The following is a 20,098-nucleotide window of genomic DNA, read 5'->3' on the forward strand; positions in this document are numbered from 1 at the left end:
ATTCAGTGAAAAAAGTGCACTTATCCGCTGGGCTATATATGGTGTTATTTATACATAAATATGTATAAGCGTTTCTGCCAGCTACTAATTTAATTATTCTCAGCATTTCCCTATGAAAAGAAAAACTGAAAAAAACGGGAACGAGTGTTGTATGGTCTTATATTTTTAACCAGGCAACGGTGACTTTTCATTATTACCAAGAAAAATGTCTAAAATGAGATCATAGTGCGGGCAGACAAAGTGTGCAAAATGTTAACTTACACAAACCCTGGCGATAATAAGCTTGAAACGCGAACGAACCAGTTTAAATGTAAGCGCATTGATGTCGCCTCACCTCAGGCACGCACATCAGAACATTTTGCATGGGAGCTAAATATACAGACCGCTGAATTATTTGGGAAATCAGAATTTGTGACATTTATTTTTCACAACATAATGGCGTGTAATTCCCCCTTGGTTATTACTGTGTTTAAATCGATTAAACAAACAGATCGCGCTGGTTTGAGACACAATACCAATTTATGGAGCTAGCAGCCATTTTAAACAAAAACATTCAAGGAATTCGTAGAATGATTTTCGTCGATTTGGGCCAGCGGCAGGTTTTGCTTACATTTACACGTATTTTATATTTTCATGGGGAAATGAACGTAACTGTATGTATAGGGGCCTATACTCTGTATTTCCTATTGACATCATTCCGAGTTTTAAATCCTAGTACAATACGTCAATATTAGTCTTTATCATATAATGGGTAGGTTTCGCGGCAGGATGAAGCCACCAGGGTCATCCGTTGGGGGCAAATATGAAAGGTCAGTTCGTGTCATATACCCGTCTCAAAATCCGTGAACTGCATTATTTTCCTCCCCATCAGCCCTTTCTGCTGTGCTGAAGTCCTAAAGGCTCCGTCACACCTATTTGGAATAGACAAGAATCATGGAGAATCGGCCAGAAAAATATATTTTCAAAACTCGAACCGCATTCGGGAGAGAATGTCAAAATATACAATTTCTTCAAGCTGGGTAAGAATGCAACTCCCAGATGCTATCTGATGTTTCAGTAACAGGTGGCCACGTTTTTATGCGATCCGGCGGTGTTCTGATGACGTCAGGGCTCATTTGAAGAGCATTCGGTAAGTTCTGACTGAATTGAGGTGTAGTCGAGGTACATTCGAGCTGTATTCAAACTGCAATCGAAATATTCCGATACATTTGAAGAATATTCCACCTGAATTCCAGCAGCATACGAGATATATTCGAGGTGCATTCTGGACATTCTGACAGGATTTGAAGTGGCTTGCCTTTTCCTTTCTCCCACGAATACGTTCAGAATACATATAATGCAGTTAGAATGCAGCAAGAATATTTAGAGTGCAGTTAAAATGCACTTCATATGCCGTTCGATATTTTTCCATTTCGAATGTACCTCGAAAGTTTTGAACATGTTCAAAGCATGTTACAAGAATTGACCCGAATAGTTGGAATGCATTCGGAATGCAGTGTTCACGAATGGTGTTTCAAAGTAACAGGACGTTGGGTCCTGTAAGTTTCAGATGTCTGTCTGACCCATTGAAAATTTAAAGGACCCATAGAATAAAATTAAACACACATTTCAGATTTAACATTTCTTATAATTGGCATTGAAATTATTAATAAACATAAGATTTATAAACAGGAAACAAGTGTTACATGCCCCATATAACAACTTCAGTCAAAGTCATTGTGAGTTATGGTAGTCATTAGGGACCGTTCATTAGTTATGGCTAGGGGAGGTGGTGATGGTTTTTATGGAGAAGCCTGTACAATGTGAGTGACAACCCCCCACACACACACACCCCATTAAAATTTACTTACAGAGTAAGTGCCCCCCCTGTATGACGCCCCTCCCCATATTTTATAAGCATATTTTTTGAAAAATGTTGTGCACAATATTGCTGAACCCACTCCCCTAGAACATGTGTACAAAATTGCTGACCCCCTACCTCACCAGAACAAAATGGGCGAAACACCCCACCCAACCCTAAAATCATAACCACTCACACCCACCCACACCCCCACACACCAAGCCATAAATTGTGAACGGTCCCTTATAGCCATAGAAACGGTAAGGCCATCTTTCTGGGTATTATCGTTTGGAGATGCCCTGGGTCTGTTCAACTGTATTGCATTGCGATTATCAGGAAGTATGCTGACGCATCTAAACCACCATGTAACTAGAAGTGAGGTAGTAGACACATTAGCCATGGTTCGTGCTTGTATCCGTACTGGATGATTTCTAATGCTGCTATTCCGTTGCCTAAAATATGATGTTACACGTATTCCGCAGGAATAATGAACAAAACAAACAAACAGTGAAGGAATTTATTAAACAATTTATAACCCCGGAGACGTATCCATTACAGTTGAAAGAAAACGTCCCACACAGAGGGAAACACAAAAATTGCTACATTTGAAGCTAAAACTATTATTAAATGTTCCGCCGTTATAGCAAAACACAATATTAAACAAGATAAATGTCATAGTATATTTTGCGTTGGAGTTGAGGGAAGACTCCGACTAAATTACATACAATAATCTTGAACTGTAAATTCAACACTGAGTTCAAAATTAGCCATTGGAAACGGAATAACAGAATTAATAAAACAACAGTTAAACACAACAAAATAACACCTGGATATGATACATGATTCAAAACAAATTTGACAAACCTGAGATGGCTTCCTATTGCTTTTGTGATAAGGTCTTGCAAAAATATAAACGAAACTGAAAGAGTAACTGAACATATCAGGTTTATTTAACCTTTGAAAGTATGCAACCTTGAACGTTTCAAGTCTCCCTATCATTTTCTGAAATTGTTATGAATATATAAACAGGTTTTATCACGGATTTACAACAGGCATCTTTCTAACCTTCTCCCGAACATACACACATGGACAAAACCGTAATGTGTAGGTTTGGTATTTTCTTGAAAACGAATTCCTACAAAAAGACAGGAAGAAGCCACCCTACCTTTGTATAACATGTATACTGTACAAACAATTTTGTTGCGGGTGTCAAAACATTTATTAGTTATTACTTTCCTAGAAATATTTCGTTTCGAACCGCCCCAAAATGGCACGGTAGTGCTACTGACTGCCATATATACAAGACGACTGGATTTCTTGCACGTTGGATCTGCTTACTTGCATAATGGTACTTATGACGACAGCAATTATATCATATTATTGCTTAAACCATGTGAAGAAATTAAACCGCACTTCATACACAGAAAAACAGGACAAACTTGGCATAATACTTCACAGAACTAAAGCAAGCTGGACACCTCCTGATTGTCTACCATGCTATGGGACAGTGGTCAGTGCTGATGGGTTTTCTGTGCATGCATATACGTGCGATCAGTTGACACAAACAGTTTCATAACAATTACCTTTTTCTAATAAAATCCCAGCTATGTCTGCTTGATTCAGTATTAAAACAGACGACGCTTATAAAGAGTAAAATCTTTGCCATATTTAGCAATTTGCATGTTTAACACTTCTCGTGGTCACGAATACAGAGTGTGGGGTCGAATCCCGCATGGGATTCAACCCAATAAAATATATCAGAATCTACACCAGAAAGTGCAATGCCACATATAAATTAATTATGCTACGTTTATTTGGGTCAGATGAAGCGATATGACGCAATACAGCGTCATGCTGAATAAAATAAGATATGGCATCTTCAAAACATTGTACCACAAAGCAAATCAGCAGGTTAGTTTCAGCGAGTTTCTTGTATATTTGCCATTTCTAACATTTTCTGTCCCCAAACGAAATGGGTATATCTTATAATATGGAACTGCCCAGCTTTGAATTAAGAAACATCTATGCATGCAATTCACAATTGATTCACTCGGGGCATATAGTCCGTTACCCAGCTCGTTCGTTATTTTCTAACTACAGTAAGATTTCCAACCGTCTGTATTTAAGATATCACCAATTCTCAAGAACAGATAACTAACACATAAGATTTATCTGTGTCCTAAAAACAGACTACAGGGGCGGATACAGCTTTTTGAGAAGGGGGTTGGGGGTGGGTGTTGCACACTATTGAGAAAAGGAGGGGTGCACACTTCATTTTCACCCCAGTTTCAATGGTCATTTAACAAACTTTTAGCACAAAAGGGGGGTGCGCACCCCTGCACCACCCCCTTCTGGATCCGCCTGTGGACTATCACACACAAGGCATGAAACAAATACAATGTAAAAAAAGAATCATCATGCAATAAGGTTCAAAGTATGGAACAACTACCCAGATTATGAGACTGCAATAGACATGCACTAACATTACAGACTATGAAATACATATTATATCACACAAAAATACAATAGAAGCCATTTTACCTGCTGTCAGAAATGACATGACAACCTATTTTCTCCATTATTACAAAATTCGAAAAATCGTGGGCACCTCTCTAGACGTATTAGCAGAAATGCCCCGGTTTCTGGATATGGATCTGTTTTGAAGGTTACATATGCAGCTGCTATTCACTCAGTACACGCCCTTGGTGATGCGCAGTCGCCAGATCTATATACACAATATATTTACACGTTTCCCTCAACGGAAACTCTCCATCCATGCACATCAGGCACTGCCAAAGCACCTGCTACCCGCATCACCGCCACAAGAACAAAGACATGAGGAACCATACTTAACACATCTGGACTGGAATGCTTTGTAAAAATCCATTTGTTGTCATATCTACAGAAAGCTCTTCGGCACATTGGAATTTTACACTGAAAGGATCTTCATGTCAGCCGCCATCATGCCGGGCAGACTGACATGAACGAACAGCAAATTCAAAATTAACTGTCTCTATTTTGTTGAATTTGCGGTTGTTTAATATTAAAAAGTGCCGTGTAGTCTTGCATGAGCCTGCATGCGAAACATTCAAACACGTTGCATAAACTAAGTATTGCTTCAAACTACAATTGTTGAAAATCCGAAAAATAGGTGTGTATGGTTCCATGCCAAAATAACAACATATGGAATTATTAAACAAATGTAACTATATGAACAGTAATATATGTTAGTAAAATATATGTCAAAGGTTTCTTTCCAGGTATTGTGCGCAAAAGAAGGGTTTGATCTACTGGGATTTATTACATAACGGTTCATCTGCAAGCTTGGACTCACATTTTCTGCACTGTATGTATGTGTGTGCGTGCGGGCATACATTTTCTGCACTGTATGTATGTGTGTGCGTGCGGGCATACATTTTCTGCACTGTATGTATGTGTGTGCGTGCGGGCATACATTTTCTGCACTGTATGTATGTGTGTGCGTGCGGGCAGGCATGCATGCCTGAATGTCTGCATTCACGTCCTTTTTGCTAGGTAACAACACCCAGACGAGCCAAGTAACCTTCTCCTGTGCACAATACCTGAATACATTATATACACATAATACTAGACGAAAATTCAGGGTTAAAAGTCAATTTCGAGGCACCAAATATATAATAATGATATATTGTCCCAAGGTCAAATCCTCCAACAGTTTAACCGTTTCCAACAGTTTAACCTCCCTCAACAACAAATTGTGATATCACACTCCACAAACTGTACAGTCCCGATCCCGATCGAACAACCTGGACAAATGCCAAATGTTATTCGACTTGACCTGTATCGGTCACTTCCGGTTCTTCCGGTTCTTTCTTTATATTGACGTCTTCGTCGGTGAGAATCTTCTCCCGCACCTCCGGCGACGCCTTCCCCTTGTCGACGTCATCGCACCAACTTCGGTACTGCAAAACCAAAATGATCGTCTGGTTTATGTGATCTCTTGACATGCATGCATACGTGCCATTTTGTAATAGAACTGGTTATTATTAACGTATATTTCATGCATAAAGAGAGCTTTGGTCATTTTCAATAGTAAATGAACTGGATGATTCGTTGTTAGCATACTGTAGCAGAAAAATGGTTAACATACTGTGAAGAAGCATGGACTAAAAGCCTGACAGCTAAAACCATCAGAAGCAGCTGTGGTTCCAGTATATATGTTAATAAGTGAATACCCCGAGCGCTACACGTATATTTCAGACTATTATGTGATGATAGAAAGGTTATTCAACACTGAATACTGCTGTATGTTACAAAGGTCTCAAAAGCTTTACTAACCCAGGTAAACATGTAATGCCTTTGTAATTATAACGACAAGGGTGAATCGGAAAGTTGTACTTGAATACAGGAAATTTTACTTGCCCTTGTCGTAAGGTAACCCTGAGCATTTTCCCAAACATGCGTTGCTTGACAACAAACACAGAATGGACCAATGATTCATCTCAGTCTCTAGCAGTATAGAAGAAAATACAGTAGGTACTGAAGCTCACCTTGTGCAAAACTACATAAATGTACTGAACACGTCTTTCTACAACACCACGTTGAGTATAACTTCAGTATTTGGTGGAACATGAAATTCAAATATCTGATATATCGGGGTTTTTTTGACAGAACATTATACAATTGTGACTAATGTTATACGATAGCATTACATAACCATTTTATATGTAATTTATATTCATACTGCTCTGAGCGAATAAAGGAATTCAAAGCGGTATCATAGCATGTCAGCTTGTTTTGGAAGGAGAGCTCGACCTGATGAAGGTATGTTTACCACTGTGGTGAAACTCGCGAGCAATGGTATGGTGTTGACAAACCTAGAATCATAATCAGGGCCAACCTGGATTCTGCCGGGTCCCGATCCACAAAGCGTTCGTAGCGCTACGACATTCGTAAGCCTATGATAAACTATAGAGTTGCGACAGGTCGTAACCTTACGAACGCTTTGTGGATCCCCGATCCACAAAGCGTTCGTAACGTGACGACCTGTCGTAACTCTATAGTTTGCCATAGGCTTACGAATGTAGAAGCGCTACGAACGTTTTGTGGATCGGGACCTAGGCCAGTTATTCTCGAAACATTCGTAGCCCTACGAACTTCTTAAGCCCATTCTTGGTTACGATCAAAGTTAAGAATTCTTAGGGCAACGAGCGTTACGAGAATAAGGGCCCTGGATCACCGTTGAAGAATAAGGTATGCACGTGTTGCGTATTATATCGTTTAGTTTGATAACAGTCTGTGTCCATCACTTCCCAATCTCTGTTACGTGGGTCATTTCAAACGCAACGCCAAACTACTAATTCCAAAAGTCGCTGAGTACCGTTTGACATCGCATGCCTCTAGATACATACAATATGCAAACTGACGATTTACTCCACTTGCGATCGATATCATATCGTATCATGTCACTTTATATGTTTTTCACTAGAAAAAGCATTTGTTGTTTAAGGATTATGATACTGGATGTGAATACCACTTGACGTTGTTACTCGATACACTGTACGCATATACAACCAAATAAACCACGTGTAAGTACTTGTCGCAACTTTGCCACTTTATACCGAGTCATATATATTTCATAAGCAACCTGACAAGGAATGACCCTTGCTAACAGGGGTGGAAATAACCCATTGCCCGACGCCCCAGTCCAGTGTTTTTTTCTGTCGGGCAAGCAAATTTGTATATCACACTGTACCGGTGTCTAGTTGACTTTCCAATGTTAATTATGTTGTATATCTAAAATATCAACAAGAAAATCGGCCAGTATAGTGGAAAAATTATCAGGGCAAGTGATTTTACATGTGTCACTGTACCGGAGTACACTAGCAATTTTAAAGTTATTTCCGCCCTGACCCTTGCCAACGTGCAACCACGTATGTCCGTGATTCTGACGCAACTTTGACAAAGAATGTCACTCCCAAAGCACTACGTGATGCCACGTTTCAGTTGACGATTGATAATATTTGTCACTTCAGATGGCACTATCACCAACATATTAACGTACAACTTTACAACATTGACAACATGTGCCACTCATAACGCCGGCGACGTCATCATGTACAATCTGTCATATATATTCCACTTGGAAGTTAATTAGGAACGACCTTCAATCTGTTTCGAAGACACAATGCCTTTCCGACAAAATCAGCGAGGAAAATGCGAAAGGAATACAAAAAAATGACCTTTGTCCATCTTATATCTTGGAACTTAAATGTTTTCATTCGTGGTTTTCACATTCAATTTGGAATCGATGAAATTACGATGTTATATGGAAATACACTGTAAAAGCCAAATATGTTTTCTATAAAATCCACAGTGTTTTTATACTTGGACAGATATCTGAACGTGCGCATTTTAGCTATTCATAAAGCTGGTCAGTTGACGCAATATAGTACTGCTGTTAGAAAGTACAATACGTTATGACGTCATCCATTGTTCATGGGGTCAAGTATTGACCTTACGTCTCCAGATACTACCGTTACCGTCATTAGTCCTATATTAGTACTATTCTCTTTTCACACTATTGAGAAATCTAACGCCACATTCTAATATTCTGTGTTTAGATAATGTTACGTTATTTTTCTTTCCAATGACACAAATGAGTTTATCGGAATAAATGCGTGTACCGACGGAAGCATGCAAGTGTAAATTATGAGATAACCCTCCAAGTGAATGGTCAAACTGAGCCAAAGCACAGTGTCCAAGGACACACAAACATGACCTGGGATTGGGATAACTTCAATCAATTTTCACTTCAGATCATAGAACTTCCAGTTTTCTTGGCTTATCTTTCAGTGCCTTCAATAGTTCTTTTCCTGTAGGCGTGTACATACAAATATGTGCAGATGCTACTAAGAGTATTGAGAGAAGCGTTCTTGATATATTCAGACATATGCAGGTAGATGACATTATATGCATAGTTCCTTCCTGAAGCTCCGTACATTGATAATGCAGTTGCGTGCGTTACAAAACGAGTATCATTTTTTTCAAAGGTAGAACGTTGGAAAAGATGAATTAAGACACGAGCAATGTAAATTCTGTTGAATGCACATACGTGTAATGTGCAATATTGTGTGTTCAAGAAGTAGTGACTTGTGAATGTTTGAAAATTGCTTGCTTTCTTGCCACAGGGGCAAGATGATGTCGACAACGATTATCAGTGTTTCCTCCTAGCCTAAACAAGGCTGACCATATGTATTACACATGCATTATCCCGTTATAAAATTAACCCCTACTATATTTCTAACCATAATCTGAGACCATTAAACGAATTTAGTATGTGGATTCTGCTACTATGGACGTAAGTTATGAGTTGTCCCCCCTTGACTGCTTACGCCTCGATCAGAGATGAATACATTACATTTACGAATATCTCATGCATTTGCTATCACACCATTGCATTCAGTGAGTGAGTGAGTGAGTGACTGACTTTAGTTTTACGCCGCTTTTAGCAATATTGCAGCGGAGGACACCAGAAATGGGCTTCACACATTGTACTATGTGGGGAATCGAACCCGGTTAGCCTCGTGGTTAAAGCGGCGTGACGAGCGAACGCTGTAACCACTAGGCTACCCCACCGCCCTGTATTGAAGTGATAAACCTGCAATACGTGTGTACACTGATGAGCTTGTTCCTGAGATGCTTTATTACAAAATTGTTGACAGGTGAGATGAGAAAGTTACAGTAAAAATGGCTTGACTATTAATATACACTACAGGTCAACATACAGTTGCAAGAAAATATATGTAATTATCTCAGCACCTGATCTTATATCCTACTTGCACGTTTGATATTATGCGGAAGAGACTTCCGGTGTGAGGCTGCAACTTGCAAGTACTACATGATGCCCAACTCATGTTTGCCTGTACACCTTAATCAGCAGTGTCGGGCACCTGTTCATAAATCACCCCATTACTGACAGGAGAGACTTAAATCATGATCACCATGTTGTCCACATCTGAAGCCATTTGTGTCAACCCTAAGAGGGTTGAATATCCTCAGCGTTCTCTTTTCTCATGAGATTGACAGTAAACGATGTGATTTGGTGAGTGAGAGAGAGTAGTTTTACGCCACACTCAGCAATATCACAGCTATATGGCGCTGGTCTGTAAATAATCGAGTCTGTCCAGACAATCCAGTGATCAACAGCATGAGCATCAATCAACGCAATTGGGATAGGAGGATGTGTCAACCAAGTCAGTGAGCCTTACCACACTATCCCATTAGTCACTGTGATTTGGTGTGATCGTAGACCTACTTTTAATAATCAAATTCCTTCCAAGTGTAACTTGCAGTAACAGTGGGTTGCCCATGGAAAGAAACCAATTCCATTCATAAAACGAAACACTTAATTTTTGTTTGCCAACCAGCACTTCAGATAAGCCAAGAAACTCAGTAACAGTGCATACTGTGATTTGTAAATTAACAAGCACTTGTAATTAAACTTAATATATTGTAAGAAGCTGTACTTAACTTTGGAGTCTGAAGTTCCATGAGTGGGAGGGGATTTGTAATATATTCTTTGGAAATTCATCCAAAGTTATTCTTCTGTTTCATGGTGTCTTTAGATAAGGTGATTTGTTCTTAACCAATGCATCTAGATCTATTGCGAATATAGTAGAAATACACAATCATGAATAATTGTATACCAGTGCAATTACCACTATTTTGTGTATTGCATGCTCGAACACAAAACAAACACACAGTGAGAAAATATATTCTTTATAATATTTAAAGTTCCTGATTGTTTCCTTCTGGAGAACAGAACATTATTGTAGTACTTTCTTATTGACAATTGTATTGTAACATCATCTTTTATTGAATATGTTCACAATATATATTATGTGGTTCTCTCAAATAGAGCATTTTATTCCATGCTGAACAGGTACATAATATACACCATCCAAAAAGAAATATACCAACATCATTATATATGAAAATGAAACTGACAAAATAATATTAATTTTAATAACAAACCATTTTAATCCTATAAATTACAGGACAGACTGACATAGTATTACACTCATGGAAACACACGGAAAATGTTTCGAGAAGCACTTGACTAGGAAAAGAGTATAATGACAATACCTGTAACCATGGTAACATAGAAACATATGTTCAATAACAACTTTCTTGCATTCAGTATTTATCATACATAATGCCTTTACGAAATATTATAGCTAATAAGTTCTCAAATGTAAGCTGGGAATACAACAGATATCAATGATTATTATGATAAAGATGGGGAAAAACTTTGTTCTAAGTCAAGACATTCTTCTGCATAGCAGCTACCAGTACCCTTCACTGAGTGAGCTAAATCCATAAGGACCAAATGAAAGAGCTTCAAAAACTCAAAACATATAAAACCATAACCATTACAATCCATCAACACAAGAAATATACTATCTTATTTAATGGGGCATATGAGTGGACTGTTTGTCCAATGAAATTAACATGTATAACCTTCGAGGCAAATAAGAACAAAATCCATGAAAAAAACTACTGTAATACAATCCAGATCACTCCTGAACAAACATCAAGTTAACATGGTATAGTGTAAAATCAGTACATAACGGAGACAGGTTTTAGCAGAGAGTACAAACCACCACTAACAGTCATTTAGAAAGCAGGAGAAACACATTGCATACACACTGTGGTAGCTGCCTTGCAGTCAATATGTGGTCAACTGAGAATTAACTTATAACATATGTGATTATAGCATACTACTTATACACCCAGTTTCCATATGACTGTGATATTATTACATAACACTGAGGATACTAAGTATATAATTTCCAAACACAATGCTAAAAATGTTTATTGAATAAATTTTTTTTCACTGTAATTTTATTGAAACTGAAAATAAGCATCAAACATTCATTTCCATCCAATGTTACATAGCTAGTAATGAACAGTCAACATGTAATCCAAGCAAGTAACTTACTTACATATGGATAAATACAGATTAAAATATAAAAACTAGCTACCAAATTAATTACAACAAATGCATGTTTTGTTCGTATTCGAGAGTTATAACTGAAATAGTGGGCACATTTCAAAAGAAATATGACGTCAAATATAAGTTGTATGTGTGTTCATTAAACTTGATGGTTTTATAAAATAAAATCATTAAAAAATATCAGTTCCTTTGGTTTTGGAAGCAGTAGTTTTATAAACATGTTCAAGACTTTGCATAAAGAGAAACAGGCACTTCAGCTGTGGCAATGCCAGGGGAAGAGAAAATAGCTGATGTGAAAATAAACATCAGCATAAACCTTTAGACGTGTAAAACAAAAATATATATATAGGATTTTCCTTGTTTTGAATGGACTATATATTTTGAAGGGTGGTTGGATAGCCTAGGGGTTAAAGTATTTGTTTGTCAGGGCAGGGTCAGTTTCCCAAATGAGTAAAACATGTGAAGTCCATTTTCAATGATTGCTGGAATATTGCTAAAAGCGGTTTAAAACCATACCACTTAAATACTTTGACCTATATGACATGAAATAAAAATACACTGATTTAAAAATCAGAATTTCCTGACTGGATAGAAAATACAAATGTCTTTCATGAATGATAATACTGTAGAGAATAAAATGTAAATAATAATCTCAGGGGTCTTAATATATATATGTATGGTGCATGGCAACAAAATTTTAGCTTTTCCGTCCCATTGGCTGTACAGTCCTCCAGCTCAGACAATGTTGGATGACAGTGGTTCTCACGCCTTAGCATCAGGTAAACAAATACAAGACTACCCCACATTGTACCCCTTGAATACTAGCACATTGTACTCCTTCAAATAATAGCTAGCACATCAAACCCCTTTAAATACTAGCATATGAAACCCCTTTAAATAAAATATTAGCACATCATACCAGTTTAAATCCTAGCATATCTTGCCCTCTTAAATGTGAAAACATCATACCCATTTAAATACTACCATTATAAACATGGGTACACTGTGGTATACATGTTTAAATACTAGTAGCAACAAACCATCAGTATGGTTTATTCACCATGACAGTCCCAGTTGCCTCTTGTAGCTTTCAGGGGAAGGTGCATCATGTAATGTTGACAGTGGGTCTATTCATTAGCTTTGGAAAAAGTTCAAAATGAACCAAATTCTTACTCTATGTTACTTTCAAAAGTGAATATTATGAAAGAAAAATAAACATAAAATGCAAAACAGAACATTTACACCAAAATCCTAATCCTATTTATTCCAAATTCATGAACTAAAACGTCTTGAAGGTGGCATGAGCCTGCAAACCAATATCTGATCTGAGACATGTAAATACATCTTACTGCTACAGTAAATACATGAAATAATTACAACAAATACAAAAACAACAATGTATGCCATTCTTTGTGTCAACAGTACAATACAATTATAAATATGCCATTTAAAATATTGCATGAGTCCAGTGTTTGAATGTGAGGTTAGAATCTGCCCTGTGTCACATACATGTGAATAAATACTTTTCATATTTCCACTTACACCTGTTCATTATCAACAGGTTTTATTAACAGAAAAACAAATTCAAACAAAAACAGGTATTATATCAACACAATTAAAATATTTGCTCTTTTTAACAATGGTAATGCAAATACTGCTTTTTTCGAAATTCTATGAACAATAGAAAGTAAACAGTTTATTGAATCATTGGATAAGTCAATACAAATGCAAATGTACAGAAGGCCAATCCAACATAATATGTCAAACAAGTACAATTAAGAAATAATAAATTGTACACATAATATGGAGTGTGTTGACTGTTTCCACAAATGTCATTAATACAAAGGTGTTACGGTTAGCACTATAGCTGGGGGTTTTCAGGCAAAATATATAATAACAGCACAAATGTCTTTTAAGTAATGGGTTACAGCAACAATAAAAATAGATAAAACAGATGTAAATTATTGTTTGGTCTGTATGACCAATTTCCTGAAGAAGTAGCCATCAAGCACATCGAGCAGGGTTTTACACAGACTTTTAAAAATGGGAGTCATGGTGACTCACAATATGTATTTTTGGGAGTCATTTTCAATATTTAGGAGTCATGAAAAGTTTAATATTTCTTTGTGTTAATCATTCTCAGTATGTAAATGCATGTCACAACACCAAATGAAAGTACAGCATTGTTCAATTCAAACAGCTAGGATTACTGTCTCCTCTGAGTTCTCTGGAACAATCTGACAATATCATTCTTTTGCTTATCAAATCGATTTTATTGAGTTGTGAGGGTCACCCATAAAACTTGCGTCAAGCTTGACTCGTATGATAATATTTTGAGAGTCTTTTACAAAATTGTTGCGTCGAATACGCAGGAATGACGCGTCATGTAAAACCCTGATCGAGTTCGTTTCTCGTCACAGATGTACACTAGTACCCAAAAAGATTCATCCCATATAAAAGCAGAAATAAAGCACTGTGTTGGAGGTATCTGATGCTGAAAAGCTATTCTATTGGTTTCTCAAAGACAGTGACTCCTCCTAGGGTCGAACCCTAGAAGAAGTCACCTATTGTCATGTGTCCGAGCCAGAGTTTGAGGAGTCAAGGAAGTCCTGTACCACGGTTGGAAGGGGCCGAATACCATCCACAGACTGGGGGGTTCCACAAGCTGACTCCACACCTTGGCGGGACAATCCAGGTTCCATATCCACCAGCAGAGACAGCCACGAGGTTTCCTGGGCCGGCCCAACTGTGTCTTGTGATGTTGATGCTTGAGGGTTGTACGATGCCCCAATATTGTAGTTGGGATGGATGGATGACTGCGCTGTAGAAGTGATTGTTGTCATGGTGTTGTCAAGTGATCCTATGCATGTGTTGGGAATGTTCATATTATTGAGGTTTATATAGTTCTGTGACACTGTTACAGGAGCTGTGTAGTTACTCATATTACCCATGGAACTTCTGGGATATTCACACTGGGATGGGTACATCGACCCAGACACACTTTCACCAAAGTGAACGTTGGGAACGTTGGAATAATGTCCCCCAACTAACGTATTTGACCTTGGCAACTGACCCATTCCTTCGCTTGTGTGAGACATCTGGTTTGGATAAAGACGACTTGTGTCGTGAACTTGAGCACCTGCCCCATGGAGATGCGAGGCTACATGTGATCCTGGAAAGTGCCTCACAGTACTACTAGGCAGAGACTGGTGCTCAAATGACCTTGTCCCACTTGTGGTTCCATAGTCTGTCATATCAGGAGTAAGTGATCCAGAACTCGATGTAACATATCCCTGTGTTCCTGATGTTACTGTACTTGTCCGGCTTGATCCAAGATGGCTGCTAGTTGATGCTTGACCTTGACCCTTTTTCCCTTGTGAAGAGTCTTGATTTATCGTGTTGAGAAGTTTGTCTGTTACAACCCCTTTATCGACTTGTATGCACCATTGTTTAAACTGTAATTCCAACATGAATTTCACATAATCAACAATACATATCTCATAACGTAAATGATCAACATGTTATTTGAATAATGTTTGAGTAGGCAGCTGAAAGGTAAAGCAATCTGTCCATGTCAATTCATGAGTGTGATTCAAATACCAGTGACACCACTGAATACAAATACAACATAAAGCCAATGCTTGTCTGCCAAACAGTGGCTCAGTTAGTACAACGACCATCTAATTTTCTACCTATGAATGCACGAAATCATTACCAAATTTAGAGGGAACCATCCTACAAAGAGATCATAGTGCTAAGCGGATCATTACTCCCATGCTTTATCACAGGCTTAAGATTGACATTGCAATGAGACCCTTTATAGAATGGGTACCTGAAAAACAAACAACTCCAAGTTCATAATTCATTTTAGGGCCAAGTTTATAGGTTATTTTATATGTGGTGGAAGTCAGTAGTGAATTGTATGGTGCAGCGTTTAAAGGCAGTTAATAGTAAAGAGGAACTATAGTTTATGCCATTGTTTAGTGTCCACTACTGAACTAAGACCAGGCACTTGGAATAATATTTAATAGGACTATGTGTTAACATATAGAAATTGTTTTGACTGACTTCACCCTGATCAGACAGAAGAAGAGAACTTGTCTTGAATTTCATTTTTGTCTATTGGCTGTCGGGGTGGTGAGGTAGCCTAGTGGTTAAGCGTTTGCTCATCACACTGAAGACCGGGTTTCGATTCCCCACATGGGTACAATTTGTGAAGACCATGTGTGTTGTCCTCCACCGTGATATTACTGGAATATTGCTAAAAGTGGCGTAAAATTAAACTCACTCACTCTAATGGTTGTCACAGCTTGAATCATTTAGCCATCCAAGCAAAATTCCTTCAAACATTGTTTACAGCTCTTTAAGTCTTATGAAGTATGTAAATCTAGGAGTTTAGGATCACCCTAAACAGGCCAATTACTGATACAAAGAACAGTACCATGCACTAAGTGAATACAACTTTAGACCAAGACCAGATATGACCACAACACTGTATAGGGTGTGTACTTTTTAATTACAGAATAAAACCCTCTGGAGTAAATCAGGAGTATCCCAAGAAGATAGTGAAAATTATAAACAACTGTTCTATCATAGCAGAGAGAGAATGGGTGTCTACCAGCAAACCATTTGACCACTGTAAACTGATGTCTGGACAGATAAGAGTTACCTCCCTTGCACTAAGCTCAAATCACTTTTGGTATGCTTTACTGTGCGTTATCAAATCCGAAAACAAATGATGGTTAAAAATAACATGTAAAATAAAAAATAAGCTCATCATGCTTTCTGCCATAAACATTTACTTGTTTATGATATGTTTAATACAAGAATTTTCAACACAATTAATTCAATGAAAAAATCTACCTTTTCATGATTCAAGTACATGTAATTTGATGGGAATAAGATAATATAACATACAGTGCTTTCATAAGTATTGTTCCTAATGATTTATGATTATGTATCTAGCACTGACTGAACTTCAACACTTATGAAACCTGCAATTTGAAATCTGTATTAATTACCACTTACCACCTCAAGTTCATCTCTGAGAGCAAATATAGCCTGTTCCCTGTTCAGCACTAACTCTTCCAAGTATTGATACCGAAGCTTTTTCCGGGCTCTGCACTCTCGTGCACTTTGTCGACTCCTTTCAAGTTTAGCTTTGACATCTACCCTGGATGGTTTACGACCTGGGCGTTTACCAGCTCTCTTCAATGGTCGCTCGCTGAGCATCTTGGATCCTGAAGCCTGAAATACAGAAAGAGAAATAAATGAAATCATGTTTCCCTCATTAATTGATTTATAAGATATATGAATATAGTGAGGATATTGTTATACCTTGCACAGGCCTACCACAGAATAGAGTCAATATTCCAATCATTTTAACCATAAATTATTTATGAGTAATCCAGATAATTTAGTTTTGTGATTTTGTGTTGAAACTTCGTCTTTCACAGAATACAGAAGTTGTTTATCCATAAAATTATCATCATTCTTGATTTTATCTAGTTTATTATTTAGATGTATTAATTTGTTTAGTGTGTTGGTGATCCAGAGGGGGTACCAAATATGACACAGGTTCTAAGATAATACAAATACACATCATTGGACAACCCTAAACTGACACACAGTGTCGTTCGAATAAGGTAGTACAGTTAAAATCACAAACTTGAAAGTGAAAGGTCGTCCTAACCTGTAAAACACATCTTCGTTCGAGTCTCGAGATGGTGACACGTGATCACGTGAGAGTGACAGCACCTCAGTGTATGTGTGTTTTCCTAGTTTGTTTCCTAGTTTTTAACTGACAATGATGCAACAGTTTTCTCAATCAGCTGATGGTAACTGTCAAAACGAGACTTCTAAGAATCAAGGATTTTGGGAAAACCCCAAGTGTGGCCACAATAATAGGATGTACCTTTCCTCTGGCCTCGGCTGGATCCGGATTTCGACTGCCTGCGTCCGTGTTCTCGGATATCTCTGGGTTACTGTCTGCTACAAATCCAAAAAAGAATTTCACAGCCACAGAGGAACACTTGCTTACTCATTGGGCTGCAATATGTATTATGCCATGGATGTAAACAAACTGTCTTCTTAGGACGCCTACGTCACACTGAATGACTTGACGTCAGAGCAATATTTGTAGCAGCGCCCTCTGACGGCAGTATTGTAACCAATGATATTCCTCCTGTGTGAGTAATGTGCTATATTTAGTAGCATAACAAAACGGCCTCAGTGCTGGAACGTTCCAAACAACATGTCAACAAGATATTGACAGACTGAAAGCGACAAAAACTAGTTTTGACTGATTTATGGGGGTTGTAACCAGCATGATCAGTTAAGTTTTTCAATATTGATTTTGATATGGGCGAGTGATTACAAGATCATATATGGGCAACACACATTTATTGTATCGATGTGTTTACGATGTGTTTCCAAACGAAAGCTCTCCGTTGACCGAGTTAGGTCGCTTTAGAAGTGGGTCACACACGTCCCAGTAAATAGCCTTCAACATTCTACATGTTTCCAGCGTGTACTTTTATCACACGGGACTGAATTCGAACGGGTGATGCAATAGGTGTTTCATAATCGTTGTGAAATATGTGTTATGTATCCCGTTTCAGTACTGTACTCGTTACTAAAAGTAAAATGACTGTTCGTTTAATGAATACTGGCCTCACTCACTGAACCAAATATTATTTTAATATCAATCAACCAAATATAATCGGAAACAAATACATTGAATTGTTAAACGAATTGCGAATATAGCCGCTCCCAAATTGCTGACACAACTATCAACACCCTGAAATCGATTACGGGTGAATCAGTTGTGGTGTGACTGATAACTGGGTCAGTCGCGTGCTTATACAATCATTCAGACCACACCTGTTTGTGTAATCACTGTGACAGTACCTGTTTACTGATATTAGATGATCAAGTTGTTCACTTTGGTGCAAATAAACAGGAAAGACTTCCATGTGGGTGTTTATCAATGAACGAACAGACAACCTTGACACTGTTGTTGGTATTTGACCACAAACGAGGAAGTGTATTACCAAGGTCGCAGCCTATTGCCGCTTATGCCATAGTGATGCTCTATTAACCTGTTAGTTAACCTTTCCTTATACAAATAATACTGTGACCATATATGTATTTATTGATTAAAAGGAAATCTGATAAATTGATTGATATGTTTCTGTATGTCTTTAAAAATCAAATCGTGTTTCGTTTACAAGACAAATGCCCCTTTCAAACAGTTGTACATCCTTAGTGGAATGAGTGAGTGAGTGAGTTGAGTTTTACGCCGCTTTTAGCAATATTCCAGCAATATCACGGTGGGGGATACAAGAAATGGGTATCACACATTTTGACCATATGGGGAATCGAACCCGTGTCTTCGGCGGCACGAATGCTTTAACTACTAACCCCCTTTAGTGGGATGAACAAAATTTGACATTTGGTCACAATTTGTATACCCATTATTACAGAATTGGCATGAGCACCGGTCGACGCAAGTAAGCACCACAAAACATCTTATTATAATAGATTCATCAATCTATAAATTAGTTATAACAGAGCTTGTGTTATTGAACTATTATATTACAAGTCATTTATTCATAACTATAACGGTGCGGCGGGATATCCTAGTGGTTAAAACGTTCTCTAGTCACGCGGAAGACCCGGGTTCGATTCCCCACATGGGTACAATGTGTGAAGCCCATTTCTGGTGTCCCCCGACGTGATATTGCTGGAATATTGCTAAAAGCGGCGTAAAACCCAACTCACTCACTCATAACTATAACACCAGCGCCAATTATATATACTTACAAGATCTATCCTCAGAGCTTCTACTGGTTCGTAAGGAAGACATAACAATTGTTGGTATTACGTATCAAGACGTAAAATGTGCCGAGACTGATGTTTGTCTTCAAATGATTTTCGTAAAGGATGGTTAATGGACTGCCATATACATAAGCTGTTATCTCTGGAACAAACACAAGCATGGTGAACAATCCTCATAATCCACTGTGATCATTTGCTTGTTAGAATGAGGTGAGGTGAGGTGAGGTGAGGTGAGGTGAAATTGGGTTTTACGTCGTGCTTGAGAATATTTCGCTCATATGACGACGTGCATGCGTGTGTATGTGTATGTGCGGCTGCTTGTACTAGCCCAGACTGAAGCTGGTTTTATAGTGCTAGCCCACTGAGATACCATGCCGCAGTGAAGCATGAATACCCCACTCAGACACATTATACTGACTCCG

The 20,098-nt window shown here is 38.1% G+C and overlaps 1 protein-coding gene and 1 long non-coding RNA gene across 3 annotated transcripts in view; both read right to left on the bottom strand.

Moving 5' to 3' along the window:
• Positions 1-5,692: 5,692 nt before the first annotated feature.
• LOC124291407 lies at positions 5,693-6,904 on the bottom strand. Its single transcript, XR_006902208.1, has 2 exons — positions 6,858-6,904; positions 5,693-6,760 (listed from the first exon to the last, which is right to left on the bottom strand). It is a non-coding gene; the product is annotated as an uncharacterized LOC124291407 (long non-coding RNA).
• A 7,209-nt stretch (positions 6,905-14,113) lies between these two features.
• The window catches only part of LOC124291406, a 52,077-nt gene continuing 46,092 nt past the window's right edge, over positions 14,114-20,098 (bottom strand). For both annotated transcript variants that reach the window (XM_046728392.1, XM_046728391.1), the window contains exons 3-6: positions 19,662-19,818; positions 17,752-17,828; positions 16,866-17,084; positions 14,114-15,292 (exon numbers count right to left, since the gene is read on the bottom strand). In XM_046728392.1, coding sequence (XP_046584348.1) covers positions 14,408-15,292; positions 16,866-17,084; positions 17,752-17,828; positions 19,662-19,704 — 1,224 coding nt within the window. In that variant the 5' untranslated portion in view covers positions 19,705-19,818 and the 3' untranslated portion in view covers positions 14,114-14,407. The remainder of the gene's footprint in view (positions 15,293-16,865; positions 17,085-17,751; positions 17,829-19,661; positions 19,819-20,098) is intronic.

This window comes from Haliotis rubra, unplaced genomic scaffold (genome assembly GCF_003918875.1).
Source record: "Haliotis rubra isolate DU_JTF1 unplaced genomic scaffold, ASM391887v1 Scf490, whole genome shotgun sequence".
In the NCBI taxonomy this organism is placed as follows: Eukaryota; Metazoa; Mollusca; class Gastropoda; order Lepetellida; family Haliotidae; genus Haliotis; species Haliotis rubra.